Here is a 20,175-nt window from a genome sequence, read left to right as displayed (position 1 = left end):
CATTCCTACATTCTTATCAAATGAAACATAAATTAAAAAAAAACTTAAATTGGCTAAAAAAATCTTCAGATTAGATCAAGAGATCGATTTATTTAAACCTGTTGCACTCGAATTAAATCGTGTATGAACCAGATATTTACCTATTATTTGTTTTGTAAGAGAAATTGATGATATTTGCTCCTTTCAGTCGATTTTCGTCAAAAAAATATAAGGATTTGGGAGAAGACAAACATAAATCTTACTAAATTTACTCAATCAGAAACGTAATTATTTAGTCCGTTTTTGTTTAAAACAAGGCAAAACATTTGCATATCAAGCCAAAAGAATAGTGTTAAATGTTCATTGTTGAACTCACTATCGTCAAAGTGAACTATTTTCAAAGTAGTTACTATTTTTTTACTTTTACAGCTTATTTGACTCGATTTAGTTCTTTGAAATTATAGACTTTAGTAAAATACAAACTTAAAAACCAAATAGAAATTGATATTTTACACTCGATTTAGTTCTTTTTTGAGCCAAATTCCAAAAAAAAGTTAAAAAAACTACGCAACATTTAGCCGAAAACAGCATTATCTTAACTCGTAATTTTAATCATTTTACCTCTCAGTTAAATTAGGTAAAAAAATCTACATTAAATAGAGGTTTATGTTATTCTGCATGTTTTCATCGACTATTGTCAAAAAATTACAACAATTTTGGAAATGTCTCTAACACAAACGGAAAAATCACCAAATTCAGAGTCAGTTTTTCGAGCATTATTTTAATTAACTTTTCGGGTCAAAAAAAAATTAATAACTATTTCACAAAATTGTGTTAAAAACAAGTCAAAAATCACAAAATTAAGCAAAAAATTTTGCTACATTTTCTTCTTTTAAAGGTGTTTTTTAACTTTTATCTTGTTTCATTCATTTTATTTTCCAAAATAATGTCAAAAATACATCAAAATTGGTATTTTTTCACTTGATTTAATTCGTTTTTGAACAAAATTGTGTTTAAGCAAAAAAGATCCCAAAAAAACTACAAACATTTGGTTGAAGATAGTGGTATCTTAGCCTTAAACCCATTAAGCATTTTTTTAGATTTCGCTAAAATAACAAACCGCATTAAGTAATCAAAGTATCATTTCTGGACGTTTTAGCTTATTTTTCAATTCAATGATCAATTACTTTGCATAATTTCATACCAAAAAATTAGTAAAATAAGCAAATTAGCGGTGAGCTTTGCCTTTTTCAAGCGCTTATTAACGCTTTTGAATAAAGTAGTACAGTTTTTTCTCGAGGCTTCGCACAGTTGTGCCTAAATATTATTATTTGCTAACAAAACTGTTTTTTATTTTTACCCTATTCTTTTTAAAAAAAAACTGACGCATAGAGAAAAAAAATCGTATTTTATGTACCTTGTAATTAATAAACTATTATTAAATTGTAAATAAATAATTAATACAAGCTACAAAACTAATAAGTGTATTACTATTTCTAATTTATTAGTTCAGCAAAATAAAAAAAAACTCTCAAAAAAAGTGTATAGGCAACCAACAATGCGAAGAGTTATCCAAGCGAAAGTAATTCATGAAATCATTTCACTTGACCCTTTTCAATATTATTGCTAAAGGCAGCCGTATACATAAATTCACAGCATTGTTACCATTTTGGTTCGCATGAGACGCCAAATAAATACTTGAAGGCTCATTTTGTTGGTCAGTAAATCAGTAACTCAGTACTGGCATGGTCGAATAAGCGAACCTGAGTACTTGTTAGTGATTCCGTTTTTCCCCTACGAGCAATGTTGGCACTTCCAATACTTCCACTACCTAACCTCACTTTAAATTCAAATTTGTCGGTTATTTGTTTTGAATTTTAGAATGAAACCCCTCAATATTGAAATTATTTTAAAGAACCAAAGGTATTGTTAATCGTTTCGCACTATTTTTTTCAACAATTATCACCTTGCAGCCACATTTCGAAAACGTTCATAACTTCAATAACCCTGCATTATTTGGAAACTATCAAAGTAGGAAGTAATACAGTAATTACGCAGTTTGACCAAGACCATCACCCCATACTTCACTCAGAAGTTAAAGCGATCATTGTTGAGGAAATCCCAGGCCTTGTTTGTCTTTTAAAAAAAATCTCGCATTATAAAATTACAAAAAAGCGATTGTAGGTTGGTTTCATCAACTTTAGCCAATATGAAGTACATTGGCACGTTTACACTCTTGACAATGACGGCCCCCAGAGCCAAATCGAGGAGGGCGAGGACGAGGGACAGCTAAATTTTGCCACTCATTTGATGCTACCTTCAGCTCATATTTACAACTTATGGGAGAACCTCCACTACGATAACAACATCAAACAAAACGTATTCAAATTTTTCAATATTTAGTATTTACGTAATCAGTTATGAAGAGACTGATTTTGTTTAATTAAGTAGAACAATAATGGGCTTTTCATAACGTATTTTTTAATTTTAATTTTATTTATTTTTCATAAATTTCATTACATCACTAGTAAGATAATAAATGCTATTTGCCATTTGGTAACGGGATTAGGAAAACAAATTTTATTTTATTATTATTTTTTAATATGATTTTTAGTTGCTTAAATACGCCCAAACAATGATGGAATTCTCAGACCGTGGTGTTGACACAAACATCGTCAATTGCAACCGTGTTATACTCCTCCATGGCCCTCCAGGAACCGGTAAAACATCCCTATGTAAAGCCCTAGCCCATAAATTAGCGATTCGCATGCAAGAACGCTACAATTCTGGCGTTTTAATCGAAATCAACAGTCACAGTTTATTCTCCAAGTGGTTTTCCGAGGTTGGCACCACTATGTGTCCCCCACTTTACTAAAACCATTGTTTCAGAGTGGTAAATTGGTGACGAAAATGTTTACAAAAATCATCGAAATCGTAGAAAATTCAAATTTGTTAGTTTGTGTTTTGATCGACGAAATCGAGTCGCTTGCGCATGCGCGGAACCAATGCATTTCAGGTGACTTGACCGAATTATACAGGGTCTAGGGAAAAGATAGTGACAATGACTTTTTAACAGGATAATCAATTTTTAGGAAATATGGGACATCATTTACAAAACCCCTTATTCTAGTATCATTTCTTTTGTTTTAAAAAATTGTATAGTAAATTCAGATTTTACTTTTGAAACTCAACTAATTTATAACAACTGTACTCTTGGAATATTTTTGCAAGAGCTCGCACTTTGCGTCAAAATTATCAAAAAGAAGGGCCTTTTTCGAGCCCTTAAACAATGTAAACTGAGTTTTTTTGTGCCGAAATTTTGTTAAGAATCGACTAAAAAATCACAAAATCGGATAAACAGTCATGTTTTTCCTTTTTAGGACGTTGTTCAGTCAGAAATTAGAAACGCAATTATTTTGAATAATTTTATTTAAAGTGAGCTCAAAAAAAATAGCGTTTATAGTTTTGCCTTATTCCAAAAAACCTGCAGAAAAATCACTAAACTGGTTCGAAAAATACATGTTAGCATATTTTTGGTCTGAAATATTGTTTAGCAAAATAATCAATAAAATTAACCAAAAAACGCTCAAAATTTTCGAGCGTTTAAGCACAACATTTAGGTAAAAATCCGGTTTTTGCAAAATTGAACAAATGATTTTACCATTTCTGTCATAATTTATAATTTAGTAACACATTTTTATACAAAAACGTAAATGTTCAGCAAAATTCACTTAAACGCATTTTGGGGCTAAAAACTTAGTTTAGGTATGGAAAATTTTAAAAATTTCGGTGCTATAACTTGGAAGGATTTTCGATAAAAAAGCAAATATTTCGCAATTATAAATTATAAAAGTAAACCAAAAATTGCCGAAATGGATTGAAAATTTTATTTTTGCTTTTTATAAACTGTGTAGATCAGTCAAAATTTCCTTCAGAAATAGAAAAAAATAGAAATTAATTGAAAATGGTGTAATTTTCGTCTTTTTCGAGTATTTAAACACACATTTGAAATAAAAACTCACGTTGTACGCAAGATTTTGTTAAACAAGAAATAAATTAATTTAACTAATTTAACTAATTTAACTAATTTAAACTAATTTATTTATTGTAAAATGCCACTTTTTAAAAGCTTTTATTTAACTTACTTTGTTGTCTGTCTGTCTGTGTCATATTTTCTGAGCTAAATTCCTTATTGTCCGAATGAATTGGAATTTTGCATACTTACGTAATCTGCATGACAATGCAATTCTATATAGTTAATTATCTCCTAAAAGGTTTTCTCAGAAAAAAAGACAATAAGCTTTTTAGAATATGTAAAGACTAAAAAGCAATAAATAAAAAAAATATAAAAAACTTTTAGAAAAAAACTTTTATTTAAAAGATGCACTTAAAAGTAATAAAGAATAATATTTTTCTACCAGAAGAGACATTTTTGCTTATAAGTTAGGATTCTAAAATTTATAAAAGCTTTCTCTTTGAATTGAATTGACCACTGTTCCCAAAGCTTTTATAAATTTTAGAATCCTAACTTGTAAGCTAAAATAAAAATAATAAATTTTTACTTTTTCGGGCATCTTTTAAATAAATGCTTTTTTTTTTCTAAATATAATTTTTTTCTCAGCTTCTTAGCACATTGTCAAGTCTGAAACACAATCATTTTTAAAATGATTTTTGTTTGTTTGTTCATTATTCTATACACGATTTTATTAGTATTGTTTTTTAAATCCTTTTCTTTAATTTTGGTTTGAGTCTTTTTACGTACGATTATGTTAATTAGCAACAATGTAACTGCTTATTAATTTATTATTAATTTAAACAAAAAAAGCAAAACTTTTGATTTCTACCAAACAAAACTAATTTGTTTTATTACAATAATAATAATTAAATTAAGTAAACTTTTAAAACCAATAATAAAAACTGGCGAAACTCCATAACAAAGGACTAAACAAAAACTTTAAAAGATAAAAAATTGTTTGAAAATTATGGATTTTTCACATAAAAAACAAAACAGCTTAAAATGTGAAAAGTCGTTATTACGTATAACATAAAAAAATAAAAGAAATAGCACCAAGACAACTGGTTTTGATAGCAAATTTCATAAAAATCGACTACTCCTTTAAGAAGTTATTAAAAAAAAAACGAACAGATTTTTTGAACCTTGAGTAGAGGCATGTTATTTTAACTTATTTTGACCTGCGGGATGTCTGTTGTCTCATCTTTTCGTTACACTCTGTATACAAGGTGTTTGCAGGTAACGAACCGTCGGATTCGATCCGCGTCGTCAACGCCGTTTTGACCCAAATCGATCGAATCAAGCGATACTCGAATGTCTTAATCCTGACAACTTCGAATATTACCGAATCAATCGACTTAGCATTCATTGATAGAGCCGACATTAAACAATACTTAGGGCTACCAACCCCAACCGCTATTTACAAGGTGTACCACTCGTGCTTCGAGGAATTAACTAAAGTGAAAATCTTGGGGGGAATTTTCCCAGACCTGTCATTGCAATATCGTGTTTCAGGCGGAAATTATTAAAAAGGGCGAGCAGGGAAATGAAGAAACGCAGAAATTGTGGCAAATCTGCGAGAAAAGTAAAGGTTTGAGCGGCCGATCTTTAAGGAAAATTCCCTTCATAGCGCATGCGCTTTACCTGGAGGGGACTTGCATCGATTTGGGGAAATTTCTCGACGCCATGTTGAGTGCCATCGAGCGGGAAAAAAAGGAGCGCCAATATTTCGAAAAAGATCTCAAATCGTAATATTTTTTATTAACACGTTCCTCGCCGCTGTGAAATTTCCGCTGTTTTTGTAAATTAAGTGCAAATTAAATGCCGCTTCGTATCTCAAGCCCAGTATCTCACTTGGTTCCTTCTCCTCAATCTCCAACACTTTTAAGTAATAGTTTTGGGCCAAATACATGACGCCGAGCTGGTGGTACATTCGCCCCAAGTTATAATAGATCTCTTGTTGGGCGTCTTTGCTTCGGTTTTTCGCATAATATAGGAAGAGATATGAGGCGATTTCTGCGAGTTTTTTGCGGTCTTCGACCGCTTTTCGCTTGCTGTAGCCTTGTAGTAAGATTACGCCGAGGATTAGAGCGAAGTAGGGGAGTTTGAGTTTGCGGAACTCTCGCATGTAGAATTTAATCGCGAGGTTGGAGTTAGTGGTAAGGCTGTAGTTGGCTTCAATCGCTTGGAGGCAGTGGATGTCGGGGATGCGCTCTTGGAGACGTGAGATGAAGCGGTTGTGGCGGATGTCGTCCGTGTTTTTGAGGACGATGTTGAAGAGGTTCCAGGCGAGGGTGTTGTGGCGGTGGGAGTCGCTGGTGACCACGTTGCGGATGAGGTTGTAGCCGTGGAAGGTGTCGTTGTTGTAGATGGTGGAGAAGAGGGCGAAAAGCTGGATTTCTTCTGCAAATTAGTAGGAAAAAATTTCTTCAACAACATAAACTTTGATGTGAAATCGTCTAAATGTAATGGATTTTACAGCAAGGGGTTTTTAACACTGTTGCCACCTCAAAACATTAAAAAGAGTTAATATTTTCCAAACCGAATAAGGTTGTATAGGGTTCCTTTGTACAGAAGTTAAGGCTCTAGACCCTATGGGAGCTGGCGCATACGTTTTACGTGTAAACTGTTTTCACTGTTTTTAGCCGCAAATTTAGACTTGAAGAGTTTCTTGACATTTGCAGTGTTTCTTTATAAGTAAATGTAGGTCGAAGAGTCATTTTTGATTGAAATAAATGCCTAGATATTTTTTTATTAAATAAAATGTCTGTTAATGAAGTTGGTACGAATTTTTGATAACGGTGCATTGTATTGAGAATTTAAAAAAAACATTTTATAGGAAATTTAAAAATACAGACTTGAGATATTTTAGATTTTTGTTAACTGTTCTTAATTGTTAGATATGAAGCAAAAATTAAATTGTAAGTAGGCAACTTTTAATGCATCCTTCTTCGAATGCGTAGCTAGCTGGAAGAAGATTTATGACGGGTTTAGGACGCACCGCTGGAGGTAACCACCATTGGGGTGACCCACAAGATAATAATTTTATTGCATTTGTTCAAGACAGAGAAATGTATCGGCACAAATAGGAATTTTAGCGATTTCTCTAATAGTGGTATAAAATTAAAGCACATGATTTCGGAATTAATTTTTTTAACAAAATAATTAGGTACCTATAGATTTGCATTACGTTTTTTTTGTAGACACTGCTATCAACGTATCTTATGAGATTTTGAAATACGAGTAATCTTTTTTTCTTTATCAACAAAAAAGCCGCATGAATCTACCTTTATACCTGTGATCTGTTCAAACTTCTCCTTTGCTTTCTCTTCATTATCAATTCCCCACTGTAGTGGTTCGGGTAATTTTTTAAATTTAGATAATCCCACACGATACAAGATATCTTTTACAGCATTCGCTGTATTGGTCGTACATTTCATATTAATAATTCTTCCGAAATTACTAGCCGTTAATCTATTATTTCTTTCTTTATCCCACTGCTCATTATTACGTTGACCAATTGTTAACAAAGGAATTTTTAAAATATCGCAAGCAGCCAAATTATTCAAGAACTCATTTTTTATTTTGTCATATGTTTCTGTTGGCATGTCTATTATGTCATTAGTCGCACCATAATCCGAATCTGCACTTTGAATACGAATTTTTCTTTTATTTAATTTTGTAGCTTGAAGTTCGTTGGTTTTTAATAAGCGATTTGAAAATTTTGTGGTGAGCAACGTTTTCCGCGATATGTAAAATTTTTCCTTCGGTTTTAATATATGTTTTTTTATTAAGTTGTGGAATGTTCAAAGCTGCGCAAAATTCTGTTAGTTGAGAATAACCAGCACCTATTGCTACTGTGCCACAGACAGCTGCTTCATTTATGTTATTATCTGCTTTTTCCGTACTAAAAGTCCCTGTTACTCCACACATACTACATTTATATTTAAAAACACTTTTAAAACCAAAATGCGCTTCATGTACTATGTCAACGTTGAAAAAACTGCAAGAATAAATGTCATGTTTTATGTTTTTTAACTCCGAAAATAAATGACCTATGTCAACAATCCTTCTACCGCTTGGAATATAAATTTGTTCTTGACTAGTATCTTTCTCAATAACAAATACTTCATCATCATCGGAACTTGCTTCAATTGACTGAAAGCTACACTCCGCGAGACTTGATTTACTTGGAAATTCCGTTTTAGAACCCTTTCGTTGTTTTTTCCAAAAATTACGCATTATTTGTTTTCGACTTTTTCTTTTTTTTGAAAAACTTAGTTTACTATTACCTATATTAAGATTTACACTTCCCATTTGTGGACACTTTTCAACAACTGACAATTAAAAATTCCCCGTCGGTGTCCGTTGTTGAGAGGTTTGATTGTAATGTAGCAAAATTTTACTTCTCTTAATTGAAAAGATGGTCCAAATAAAATAACGGAACCGTTCTGGTTCGGGTTCTAGATCATTGAAAAACTCCGGTTCCCAAAAAAAATTTGGTTCCGGTCCGGTTTTCTGTTCTATTTAGATTCAGTCCGGGTCCCTCGCCAAAACATTCAAAAGATAAAAACAAAGCATATACTTAACATAGAAACAAAACAAAAGATTTGCACTCACAAAAAATCATGAGAATTTAGTTCAAATATTGCTAAAAAAAGGTGTGATTTTTGGGCTTGTTTTGACAGGATCCTGAAATAAGTACTTCTATCTGAAGTAAAAACGAGCGAAACAAGCTAATTTGGATAAAATTTGGTGATTATTTATGTAGTTTTAGCAAGACTTTTCCAATCAAAATAAGTTTTCATTCAAAAATGTTACTAATAACTTTCCATTCCTCGACTTGATTTCGTGAGTTTTCTGTATGTTTAAATATAGAAATGTTTTTAAAAACATTAGAATTTAGTTCAGAAATATCTTTTAAAGTTTTACAAGACAATTTTTGGTCAAATTTAGTGTAAATGTTGAAAAATAATAAATAAATCTCTTGAAAGAAAGGAAAGAAAATAAGTAAAAAAGAAAGGGATTAAATCAAGCAAAATAAACTGAAATAAGGTTAATTTTGAACTGATTTGGTGATTTTTTCGACAGAAAAATGTGCTTGAACACCTGAAAAAGGCAAAAAAACTTCCTTTTTTCTAATTCGCTCGGAAAGAAAAAAATAAATTTTAACTTAATTTATGATTTTTCGATCCATTCGATCCAAGTCTCGCAAAAAAAACGAACTTGTAAAGTTTAAGGGCCATTTTCATAATCGCAGCAAAAGGACTTTATAAAAGCTAATGTTGATTAAGAATGTGAAAGTTTTGTCAACAAATCGTTAGTAATCTGCACATTATAAACAGGATCTAATTTAATGCTCCTTTAAATTCGATTATGAAGCTAACCACAAGAACTTATTCAAATGTTTGAAAAAGATAAAATTAACAATTATTTACACTTTTTTTTGTTTTTTTGGCTCATTTTTAACCACCGAGACAAATCGTGTAAACAGTTAGAGTAACATTAATTTTCATCTAATTCAGTGATGTTTTTAACAAAAATAATTATTGTTTTTTGTTTCGGCCTGTTTTAGCGAAATCACGTCAAAAATCACAAGTGTATACGTTATGATATTATCTAACATAATTTCTAACCAAATTTTGTAATTTACTCAAAAAAATTGCTAAAAAATAAGCGACTTTTTGGACCTGTTTCGACAATATTTTATTATTAACTAAATAACTCTCTCATTCAAAAACGAAGTCCAGCAAAACAAGCTCAACCACACTGATAGATTCAATTTGATGATTATTTGGCTAATTTTAGTGAGAGTTTTCCAATTAAAAACTTAGTTTTTACTAAAATCTTAACACTCCTGCCTCACTATCAGGCCTGGAACTTTAGTTCAGTTCAAAAAAAGCCTTTTTTGACTTGTTCCTGGAAAAATTTGGTTCAAAAACAAGCTAAATCGTATGAAACCGATAGAATAACATCAACTTCGATTTATTTTTGTGATTTTTTGATGTGTTTTAACAAGACAAAATAAATGAAATAAACCTGGTTCAAAAACGAACTAAATCAAAAGAAATAAACTAAAACAAGCCAACTTCGATTTAATTTGACTGAAAAACAAGCTACATCAAGTAAAACCAGCAAAAATAACATCAATTTCGCTTTGCTTTTCTGATTTTCTGGCGTGTTTTGACATAATGTTCCAAAATAAATAAATTAAATCGAGAGAAAAGAGTTAATAAGTTAATTTAACTTTAATTAATAATTGTGACGTACATAATTTGATAATTTTTTTTATTCTTTAAAAAACGTTCTTGTTGTTTTTACTTAAAAAATATGCTTTAACACTGTAAAAGGCAAAAGTAACGCCATCTTTGGTCTAAAGCACAGAATTCTCGGTTGGTTTTTAATGAAATTCTCGGAAGTAATTTTGGTTTCTAGCTGAAGAAGATGCATATATGCAATTTTTTAATTAATTTGGCATTTTTCCAATACACATTTAAGATAAATCGCACAAAAAGTGGAAGAGTTTATCTTAAAAACACGTTTAAAAATTTGAAAAAAAACATAAAAATAAAAATAACTCGTCCAACAACGAGCTAAATCCAATAAAAAAACTTTGTTTTTATTCAAAATATTTAAACATAAACACTCTCCACTTCAAATGTCTTCTAAGAAGGTAAAAACAATACCATTTTGAACCAAACTTTTGTTGAAAAAACTTGGTTCAAAACGAATTTAAATATTTTAGTGATTTTTTTATCGTGTTTGGAGAAAACTATGCAGAATATTTTTTGGTTCAAAAAACTAAATCTTCGTAGACCTAATTTGATGATTTCTCAGCTAGTTTTAGCGCAATTCTTTGAAAATAATTTGTCTTTACCGCAGAAAAAAAGACAATAATAACACTCTTTGGCTTAATTAAGTTGCGAAATACGCTTAATTTTACAGTTTTTTTTTTAAATCCACTTACTTGCAAACTCCGTAAACCTCTTGGACGTCAACCCCATAAAGGCAAACTTCTGCAACTGCGCGTACTCCCTCCTCTCCAACGCAAACCTTAAAACCCCCTTGTAAACATCAAACTCCGCTTGAACACTCGGCTCCCTTATACTCTCAAACCCTGACTCAACCGGCATCAAATCACCCCGAAACCTCCTCATATCCCTGATTTTCTTCACCTTCTCATTAACCGTATACGAAGTTGTGATCACAACCCTCGCCTCTTCTGGATATTTCACAGCAACACAGTGCCTGGAAAGGAGCAATTCCGCACACTTCCAGTACTCCTCAATATCGTCAATTTGCCGCAAAAGCTTCATCCTCTCAATAAGAACAGCCACATCAAGCTTATTCGTCGACAAATCCTGCGAAAGCACTTCCAAAGCTTCGGACTTTTTGTTAAGTTTGAGGAGAGTCATAGCTAGGGGGTACAGGACTTCGACGTGTTGTGGGGCCATTGTCATGACCGTGAAGTAGGCCTCCACGGCCTGCTCCAACATGTCGCAGTTGTAGAGACATTCGGCGTATTTCAGCCAAACTGCAGCCAGGTTATAAGTGGTGCTTTTGACAAGGGGCACTAGGAGTTTTAGGGCTTCGAGGGACATATTTGTGGCCATTAGATCCTCAGCGACGTCCAGGTACAAATCACCGATTTCCTCAACGTTTTCCTCGCGTATCATTGAGTCAATTAAAGGGGGCACCAAGTGAAACGACTTCAGTTTAATCAAGCAAACAATAAACTTGACTTTTAGGTCGATTTGGATGCTGGGGGGCATCACGTACGAATCGATCGCAATGGTGTTATCCTCATTTACGGTGATTTCGAACGTGAAATTGCAATGTTGGATGAAAATGTCCAAACATTCGGTGAAACGATCGGTTAAAAGCAACAATTCCAGCATCATATTCACCAAGTCTTGGGTCACTCGCTTGGGGATTCTTTTGAAGGGGATTTTCAGCACTTCCAGCGCCTTGACGTAGTTCTTCTCCTCGTGGTAGTGCTTCGCCACCTCCTTGCACAACTCGATGATGTTCTGGTGCTGCGCCCTCGGCAACTTATTCGCCATGTGCTTCTTGCACGCGAGGGCAAACCGCACGTCGCCAATCTGCTCCACGAGCTCCAGCCGCTTCAGATGCAGCCCCATGTTGCGGGGGCTGGCCCGAATGGCCTTGGAGTAGTACGAAACCGCCTCCTTGTACTTCTCGTTGTGGATGTTGAGCTCCGCCAAGCGGCACCAAATGCCCGAATCCTGGGGGTACAGGCAGCTGGCAATCGCCAGGTACCCCTCGTATTTGGTCGAGTCGGTGTTTTCGAAAATCTGGGCCAGGGTCAGGTAGGGTTCGTAGGCGTCGGGGACTTGGCGCATCACTTCGAAGCACATTTTCTGGGCGGTTTCGATGTCGCCGCGGGCGTAGCGCACGTTGGCTTCGCCCATGAGGCCCTTGAGGTTGGGGTCGAGTTTGGTGGCCTGGCGACGGGGGGCTCGGGTGGTTTTCTTGGGGGAGTCGTCGGAGAGGGATGAGGTGGAGGAGTCGGAGTCCGAGTCGGTGAGGGTGCTGGTGCCGGGCTGGTCGTCGTCAAAGGGGAGGATTAAGGCGTCTGGGGGTGCTTCGTCCATTGTTGTTACGAAGAAAAAACGTTTTTTCGGTTTGTTTTCAGGTTATGTTTTTGGCAGATGACAGATATTACAACACGGGTACAGTGCACGGCAAAGCTAATGACACAGGTACACCAACCAAGTTCACACCAGGAAAATTATCAAATAATCGATAAACTGGTACGCTTGTTTGCACATCACATTTGTAGAACATCTCCTGACCATTCTAATGTGTTTATATTACAAATTAAAACTTAACTGCACTTAATTTCTGCATTTTTTATTCTCATATTCAGGCAATGCAAACTGATTTTTTTTCACCCCATATTCTGCAATTTTTTTTATTTTTGCAGGAGACTAAGCCCTTCGATAGACCCTTCAACTGTAAAAAAATCATGTTCGGACAAACACCCCTTGGGACTTTAACGAATTTTTTTAATTTTTATAAAGTTTTTTTATTTTGCTAACTTTTTTTTTCACCCAATGTATATCCTGCAATTTTTTTTATTTTTGCAAGAGATTAAGCTCTTCGATAGAGCCTTCGACTGTAAAAAAATCATGTTCGGACATAATGTATCTTGTGAGGTATAATATTGATAAATGTCGCTTCTTGTTACTTTCATGCAAATAAAGATTTTTAAATGCTGTTGTTTTTAATTTCTTTTTAATGTTTTGCTACAAACAGTAGCCAACGCAGAAGCCTCATAAAGGTAGGTGCATTTTTTTCTGTTTATCTTGTGAAGTGTTGAATTTAATAGTTTGAGTGCCATATATTGTATCGTATTGTGTATAATATTGTTGTAACTTTCATGCAAATAAAAATTTTTATTTGTTGTGTTTTTAATTTATTTCTAACATCTTGCTACAAACAGTAGCCAACGTAGAAGCCATATGAAGGTAAGTGCATTTGAATTAACGCCAAGTGAAAAAATTAATTTTTGTGTTGTATTTTTTTCATTTCACAAACTAATAATTTCTTTATTTCCTTCATTTTCTAATAATCATTGTTTTTCTCATCATTATTTTTTTTCCTGGCAAGAATGCTCTAAACCTCCACGTGGTTTTTGCTGGACAAAGCAGTTAATTTGACTAATTAGAGCAATTTTTAAATACGAATTTTTTTAAAGCAGTTTGCAAAATTGAGAAATTTTATAAAAATTAAAAGAATTCGTTAAGGTCCCAAGAGGTGTTTATCCGAACATGATTTTTTTAAAGTCGAAGGCTATATCAAAGGGCTTAATCTCCTGCAAAAATAAAGAAAATTTTAGGATATAAAAGGGGTGAAAAAAAATCAGTTTGCATGGCTTAAATATTAGAATAAAAATGCAGAAATTAAATGCAGTTAAGTTTTAATTTGTAATAGAAACACATTAGAATGGTCAGGAGATGTTTTACAAATGATATGCAAGTCAGCGTAACAGCTTATTGATGTTTTTATAATGATTTACGATTATTTTGATAATTTTCCTGGTGTGAACTTGGCTGCAGAAAACGAAAATGGTGGGAAAATGGTGCTAAATAAAGGATATAAATTCTATATATATATATTATATACAAATTATATAAGTTTAGCTATTTTAGCTATGGATGGTTGCCTACAAAAGACAAAAAATACAAGGAAATTCTTCTGGCAAACTACAAAGACTTCACTGTTCATTTTTTATTAAACATAAATTTTGTTATTTTGGAAGTGAATAGTCTTACTGATATAAAAATATTTCAAATGTTTTTAAAAATTTAAAACATAGGGTTGAACAATTTACTTAAAAAATATTTAATGTAAAACGTATTGCACGCTTATAGATTACTACATAATGCTTGTTATATTTTGAATTTCAAGAGCACCAAAAAATGAAAAAAGTCAGTCAATATTTTATGGTTCTCAAGTCGCGATTTATTATTATCATTATTGGGATAACAAAAGTAAATACAAAAATTGGCCAATTTGGTAATTTCTAAATTGATAGGAAATGTTATCTTTAAGGTAAAGGAAGACAAAAAAAGAACTTCTAACGAATAGAACCTAGAAGAGAAACGTAATACAGATTTACATCAATACAGCTTATAATGAGTTTCTTTCTCTGTGGGTTTTTTGGTGGTAAGTGGGTATTTTTTGTGTGAGCTTTTTTCCGTAAGAGCTTTATTACGTGCGAGCTTCATTCTGTGTGTTTTTTTGTGAGCATTTATGTTTGTGGGCTTTTTTTTATGGGTGTTTTTCCTGTGCGCATTTTCGTGTGGGATTATTTCTGGTCACCAATTTGAATATTAATTTATTAATAAATATTAATAGCATTATTTAATAAACGTTTGTTTATAAGGCTTTTATTTTATTTATAAAAATAAATAAAATTACAGTTTGCATCTGCTTTTGTGAGTGAATAATGGATAATGATCAATCAATATTATAATATAATGTATGAATGAATTAAAACTCAAGTAATGTTGAGGTAACACATGACAAAGACGTGTTTTTTTATATTTTTTTCAGTGTTTTGAGCTGGTTTTTTAAAGCGTATTTTTGTCTTGCACTAATTTTATAAATACTATTTAGTCACATGAACGTAAAAATTAGGTATAAGTATTTTGAATACATGTTAAATCTAAATAACATTTTATATGAAAAACAAAAATTGTACCCGGCGGCGGCGCTTCCACTTTGTTTTAATTTTTAAACGTGTGCAATTAGCGGTACATCATTTCAGTACAGTTACTTAGCTTAGTTGCTGAGGGCTTTTTTTATAGTTATTATTGATAAATATAAATAAACAGGTAGTTTAAAGTTGCTACAATTTTTTTAATAATTACATTTTTTAATTGTTAAATTAATATCTAACAATTTTCTTACCAATTTTAATCAAATAAAAAAAATGGTTAATAAATTTGCCCGGCGCATCCACCATTTTTACAAACATGTAGGCAACCAACATTGCACTTTTATCTATTAAAAAATCAATAATAAATAAAACTATTTTCAACCGCATGTATTATTGTAAAATAACACATAAACTTGACTAGACGTTACGTTCATATTTTAATATCTTTTTTTTAATATTGATTTTTAAAAAGATTACAATAGCGAAAAATTAATTAAGCATCCACTAATTAATGTGCAATTTACTTTATTAAAATAATAAGCATTAATAAAACATATGGTTTATTACCTGCATCGCCCTAATTAAGTTTTTATTTTCCCAATGAAAGCAATATTTTTCGTATCGCTTTTCCATCAATTCAATGATTTCTGAAAAGATAAGCAACAAAGCACTGCCGTAATCAGATCGAGCGGTTTGTTTGTATTTCACGAAATTATGGCCGTCATCACCAAGTTTTGTTTCTCGTGTTCTGTAAGACTCGGCTCGATAATTACAGGGTGTTTAACACTGGTAAAAATAAAAATTAACTCGTTAATTAAGCAAAAGTATAGATTCAAGCTTGTGCGTTTCTGGCAATCACACTGAACTCAACTTTGGAAGAAATCTCCGATGTTTTGAATCAATGGTTGAGCGAAATTCGCTTAGAGGAAGGAGTTTTTAAGGAAATTGCTAATAATCCCATACTAATTGTCACAATAAGCTCGATGTTTTTCTCATGTTTGGTTTGTAGTTCGGTTTTGTTGATTTATGCCAGTTTTCAGGTGATCTCATCAATTCTAATTCTAGATAATTTTACGGTTTTTGCAGACTCGTCCGCTTCTTATGTACCCTTTCACAATTTTTTATTTTTTGTACATTTTGGTTTTATTTGGGGCACTTTTGTTAGTTTTACAGTTTACTAAAATAAGGGGGAATGGTTTAGGCGAACTGATCTTATACTCAAACCTGGGTGGATTTATCTTGTGTGAGTTTAATAAAACACGTATTAGTTTTTCAATTAATTTTTTATTTCAGTGTTTTATTTGTACACTTGGTTTGGTGTAGTAAGCTTGATACAAGTAATAAACGAGCTTCAAGTTCGATTGAAACGCAAATTACGAGTGGTCGAATCGATGAAGAAAAAGAAGAATAATACGAGAGGTGTTTACAATTATGCTCATTTTAATTAATTAGTGTTTTATTTAACAACACATCTAGCTACACAAGTCCAACAAAAAGTCAAATTACTCCATTTCCAATAATTGATAGGTCTTGTAAATGCCAGGCTTCGTTGCTTGTCTATCGCTGTCAAAAGAAAAATATCTGGAAAAGAAACATCGCAACACATTGATAAACATTGAAGGACTTTATTACGGATGTATTTTTGCGTCCATTTGGCCTTTGAGTAGTCGCAAACAGTTGGTCCTATTGAAAGAATTAATTAAATTAATTTCGTTGATTATTTTCTTACTTGAGACAACTCCGGGCTGCTCGACCGAAAGCCCCGCCCGGAATCAAACCATTGAGAGGTCCCCTTCGATGTTTTTCTGTTTTAGTATCATATTTACTGGAAAAAAATATTAAAATAAAATTTATAGTGATTTGAATTGTTTTACCCCGGTTGTGCGAACCGCTTAGCCACTCCATAGCCCCCTCCAAGTTGCAAAACTCCGAAATTTCGGATAGTTTTTTGCCCAATCACCTCCTCGTAAGCTAATAAAAAATGATCAGTAAAACAATAGTTACGTTTATTGGATTTATTGAAATTTATTCGAATACAATACAAGTAATTAAAGTGATCGACCATTGTGTTTTCGTCTGTATCCGTCTAGTAGGCGTTTAATATCAAGCGATCGGCCAATCAGATCGCCGTCGATGGGATCGACGCCCCGCCCTACGAGGTTCCCTCCGCCTATCCCGTCCAGACTCCTGCCAATCAAATCGCCGTCGATGGGGTCCACGCTCCGCCCTACGAGATTCCCTCCACCAATGCGGTCGAGACTGCGACCAATCAAGTCATCACCGTCGATGGGATCGACGCTGCGCCCAATCAAATCGCCATCGATGGGATCGACGCTCCGCCCTACGAGATTCCCTCCGCCAATCCGGTCGAGGCTTCGGCCAATCAAATCACCGTCGATTGGATCGACGCTCCGCCCGATCAAATCGCCGTCGATCGGATCGACGCTACGGCCAATCAAATCGCCGTCGATCGGGTCAACGCTCCGCCCAAACAACCGGCTCCATTGCCGCCCTAAAATGTGTAGAGTGGCACACGACAATTTCCGTTTACGAGAGAAATTACAGCACAAGACACCTGAGTTCGGACGTAAACGACACAAAGACGTTCACAATCAATTTAACAAAATAATAAAAAGCGACTTACGGCTGTATCCTGAAAGACCGGCCTGAAAAAAAAGAACAATTTAAACTTTCTTAATTCCCGGTTTAATTAACCCAAAGTGATTATTTTCGCACGTAATGGGGGATTTACCCGCAAGAGTTAATATTATTTCAGGAGCGTTACACGATACGCCGCCGATCTAATTAATCCGTGTTCAATAGAGCCGGCTAAATTCAATAAAATTGAACAAATAGAGTGAGCTCGATTCGGACCGATTTGTATTTTTATCTAAGGGACTCACCGGTTTGGGGGCGGCTTCGGTGGCGGCAGCTGCCACAAAAATGACGATCGCAACGGTCACAAAACGCATGATTTTTCAAAGACTGTGCAGCGCACTCTGAGCCTAAAGCAAAACTCGACAAGAATTTATATCGTGAGGGACAGCTGCGTGAGAGGGGGACAAGTGGGACGTAGGAGGCGCGAAGAAGGGCTTTTACGTACTCAAGCCCTTCGAGTGGGCAGCTTAATTAAATCAATCCGCAAAAATTGCTTTTTAAATAATACACAAAAAGTTAAGAAGAAAATTAATCTTGCGCTAATTTTTACAATTTCCGCGAAAATGGGCCACGAAATTTAACTTTACACGTTTTCCACTAATTTTACATTTCTGATATACCAGGCAATTCAGGTAAGTTAAAATACAACACACAGTATATATCTGTGTCAATAATTTTGGGTTATTTTTTATGCAACCAACAATATTAATTACACCCGCCAATTGATCTCGCGTTGTCCTTTAAAATTTAAATTCCGTATTACCTACAAACACAGTATATTTGAATTAGTCTGTAGATCATAACAAAGTTTTAGCAAAATTCTCAACACAAAACTCAGATCAATGCAATCGTGGATTAGTTTTTGTAATTGTCTTACAATTACACATTTGGAGAGCTGAAATTAGTACTAGTGATTGCATCTACGAAAATTTCTGAAATAATAATTGTTATTAAAATACAGAGTTAGGTATTTAAACTTAATAATATTTGTTTCAAAAATATGAAAACAACTGTCACTCTTCACAATTGTTTTTTTCTTTTAATTAGTAGTAGTCTTGACACTAAATTTCACTAGAATCACACAAAAACACAGAAATTTTCACTTTGTGACTTATTTGATCTGACCTGACCTGGCCTATTTGATCTCAAAAAATATAAGTGCGCTGTTTCCAATTTTTCTATAGTTTTGAGACAGTTAATTACAAAGACAAAAATTCGTTTTAGATTCAAAAGATTTAATAACACTTATATAATTGCAAAAAATTTTTTAAATTTTTTGTTTTATTTTATCAAATATTTTCTTCAAGATTTTATGACAAATTTCCCACCATAATCCTTTTATAGCATATTTTAAAGTCCAAAAATCCGGTCTCTAATAATAACATTGTGGTGAGAATGGTAAGCTACCGTTATTTAAATACTATTTTGTTGTTTTTTTTTGGCGAAGCTTCTCTGTCTTTAAAGCGTTTAATTTTATTCTGTTTTTTTTTAAGAAAAACAAGATTAATAATGATACCAATGTTTTCTAAATACACTTAATTAATTTCTGGAAATGTTTATTGAAGAAGAATATAAATTTTGTTATAAAATTCAATAAAACTATTCGTAAAACTAAAAGGATGAATTTTTATAACTCATTAAACTAATGTATTTACGTGATTTCTGGCAATTTTGAGTTATTTAGTTTATGCTTGTATTACAAAGCAACTTGTTAAAAAAAATAACTACTACAATTTTTTTTCTTTTAATTTTATTACACTAAATCTGCCACTAGCTGTTTCAAAACTATAAAAACAACAACGACGCACTTTACCAAATATTTTTTAAATAAGGTTGATAAAATTGTAAAATAGTTATTAATGATTAGATATCTCATTGAAAGTATAAATTACATTAGTTATTATTTTCTTCAACTGCATGAATAATTTATAACAGCACACATCACAGCAAATTTTGTGAGAAAATGTGACGTTGACGTTTTTATAGTTTTGAAACAGCAAATACAATGGTATAAAGGGGACCAAGGTTCTTCTTTAATATCAGACGATACCTAAGGTGACGGGGGCTATTATTAATTTATTACAGAAATAAAATGTAAAACACCCTTCGTGTAAATTATTTTTTGTTGCATTTGGTTTTTGAAAGCTTTTCATTTTATCTGAATCACATGGAGTAAAATAAAGTAGTCAATCTTGCTTGATTTCTTCTAAAACTCCCTCATATCATGTTTTAACGGTTTGGAAACATTTTTTGTAAAAAACATCTATCTAAGAAATTTTGAAATACAGTAAACTAAGCAATTTTATGTGATTTTTGTTGAATGCCTACAAAATAATAA

At 33.0% G+C, this 20,175-nt stretch overlaps 2 protein-coding genes, 1 long non-coding RNA gene and 1 other non-coding gene across 4 annotated transcripts; 2 read left to right on the top strand and 2 right to left on the bottom strand.

Annotated features, from left to right (window-relative positions):
- Positions 1 to 1,119: 1,119 nt before the first annotated feature.
- Positions 1,120 to 12,606, bottom strand: LOC658518 (uncharacterized protein). Its single transcript, XM_001810481.4, has 2 exons — positions 10,959 to 12,606; positions 1,120 to 6,394 (listed from the first exon to the last, which is right to left on the bottom strand). Exons 1-2 carry the CDS (start codon positions 12,604 to 12,606, stop codon positions 5,733 to 5,735), a joined length of 2,310 nt encoding a protein of 769 aa, XP_001810533.2. The 3' UTR covers positions 1,120 to 5,732.
- Positions 12,607 to 12,650: 44 nt separating this feature from the next.
- LOC135266487 (uncharacterized) lies at positions 12,651 to 13,231 on the top strand. The gene is made up of 2 exons (XR_010334561.1): positions 12,651 to 12,765; positions 12,939 to 13,231. It is a non-coding gene; the product is annotated as an uncharacterized LOC135266487 (long non-coding RNA).
- Positions 13,232 to 15,859: 2,628 nt separating this feature from the next.
- LOC107398417 (uncharacterized) lies at positions 15,860 to 17,038 on the top strand. The gene is made up of 4 exons (XR_010334638.1): positions 15,860 to 15,968; positions 16,010 to 16,219; positions 16,266 to 16,422; positions 16,473 to 17,038. It is a non-coding gene; the product is annotated as an uncharacterized LOC107398417 (transcript).
- LOC100142050 (uncharacterized) lies at positions 16,618 to 18,208 on the bottom strand. The gene is made up of 7 exons (XM_001810367.4): positions 18,083 to 18,208; positions 17,824 to 17,845; positions 17,242 to 17,691; positions 17,054 to 17,150; positions 16,909 to 17,004; positions 16,812 to 16,862; positions 16,618 to 16,760 (listed from the first exon to the last, which is right to left on the bottom strand). The coding sequence occupies exons 1-7, from the start codon at positions 18,149 to 18,151 to the stop codon at positions 16,682 to 16,684; spliced, it is 864 nt and encodes a 287-aa protein (XP_001810419.2). The 5' UTR covers positions 18,152 to 18,208; the 3' UTR covers positions 16,618 to 16,681.
- Positions 18,209 to 20,175: the final 1,967 nt, after the last annotated feature.

The sequence above is a fragment of the Tribolium castaneum genome, chromosome 6 (assembly GCF_031307605.1).
Source record: "Tribolium castaneum strain GA2 chromosome 6, icTriCast1.1, whole genome shotgun sequence".
NCBI classification, from domain to species: domain Eukaryota; kingdom Metazoa; phylum Arthropoda; class Insecta; order Coleoptera; family Tenebrionidae; genus Tribolium; species Tribolium castaneum.
Note: the sequence above shows the minus strand (reverse complement) of the source record. Positions and strands in the feature narration are given on the sequence as shown.

What these genes read in the sequence shown, in the direction of transcription:
- LOC658518 (XM_001810481.4), bottom strand. Translation starts at nt 12,606, where the DNA reads ATGGACGAAGCACCCCCAGACGCCTTAATCCTCCCCTTTGACGACGAC. An exon ending in GAGGTTTACGGAGTTTGCAA is followed by an intron (nt 6,395 to 10,958) that starts GTAAGTGGATTT and finishes ACTAATTTGCAG; the next exon opens with AAGAAATCCAGCTTTTCGCC.
- LOC100142050 (XM_001810367.4), bottom strand. Translation starts at nt 18,151, where the DNA reads ATGCGTTTTGTGACCGTTGCGATCGTCATTTTTGTGGCAGCTGCCGCC. An exon ending in ATACAGACGAAAACACAATG is followed by an intron (nt 17,151 to 17,241) that starts GTCGATCACTTT and finishes ATTTTTTATTAG; the next exon opens with CTTACGAGGAGGTGATTGGG. An exon ending in AAGCGGTTCGCACAACCGGG is followed by an intron (nt 17,005 to 17,053) that starts GTAAAACAATTC and finishes ATTTTTTTCCAG; the next exon opens with TAAATATGATACTAAAACAG.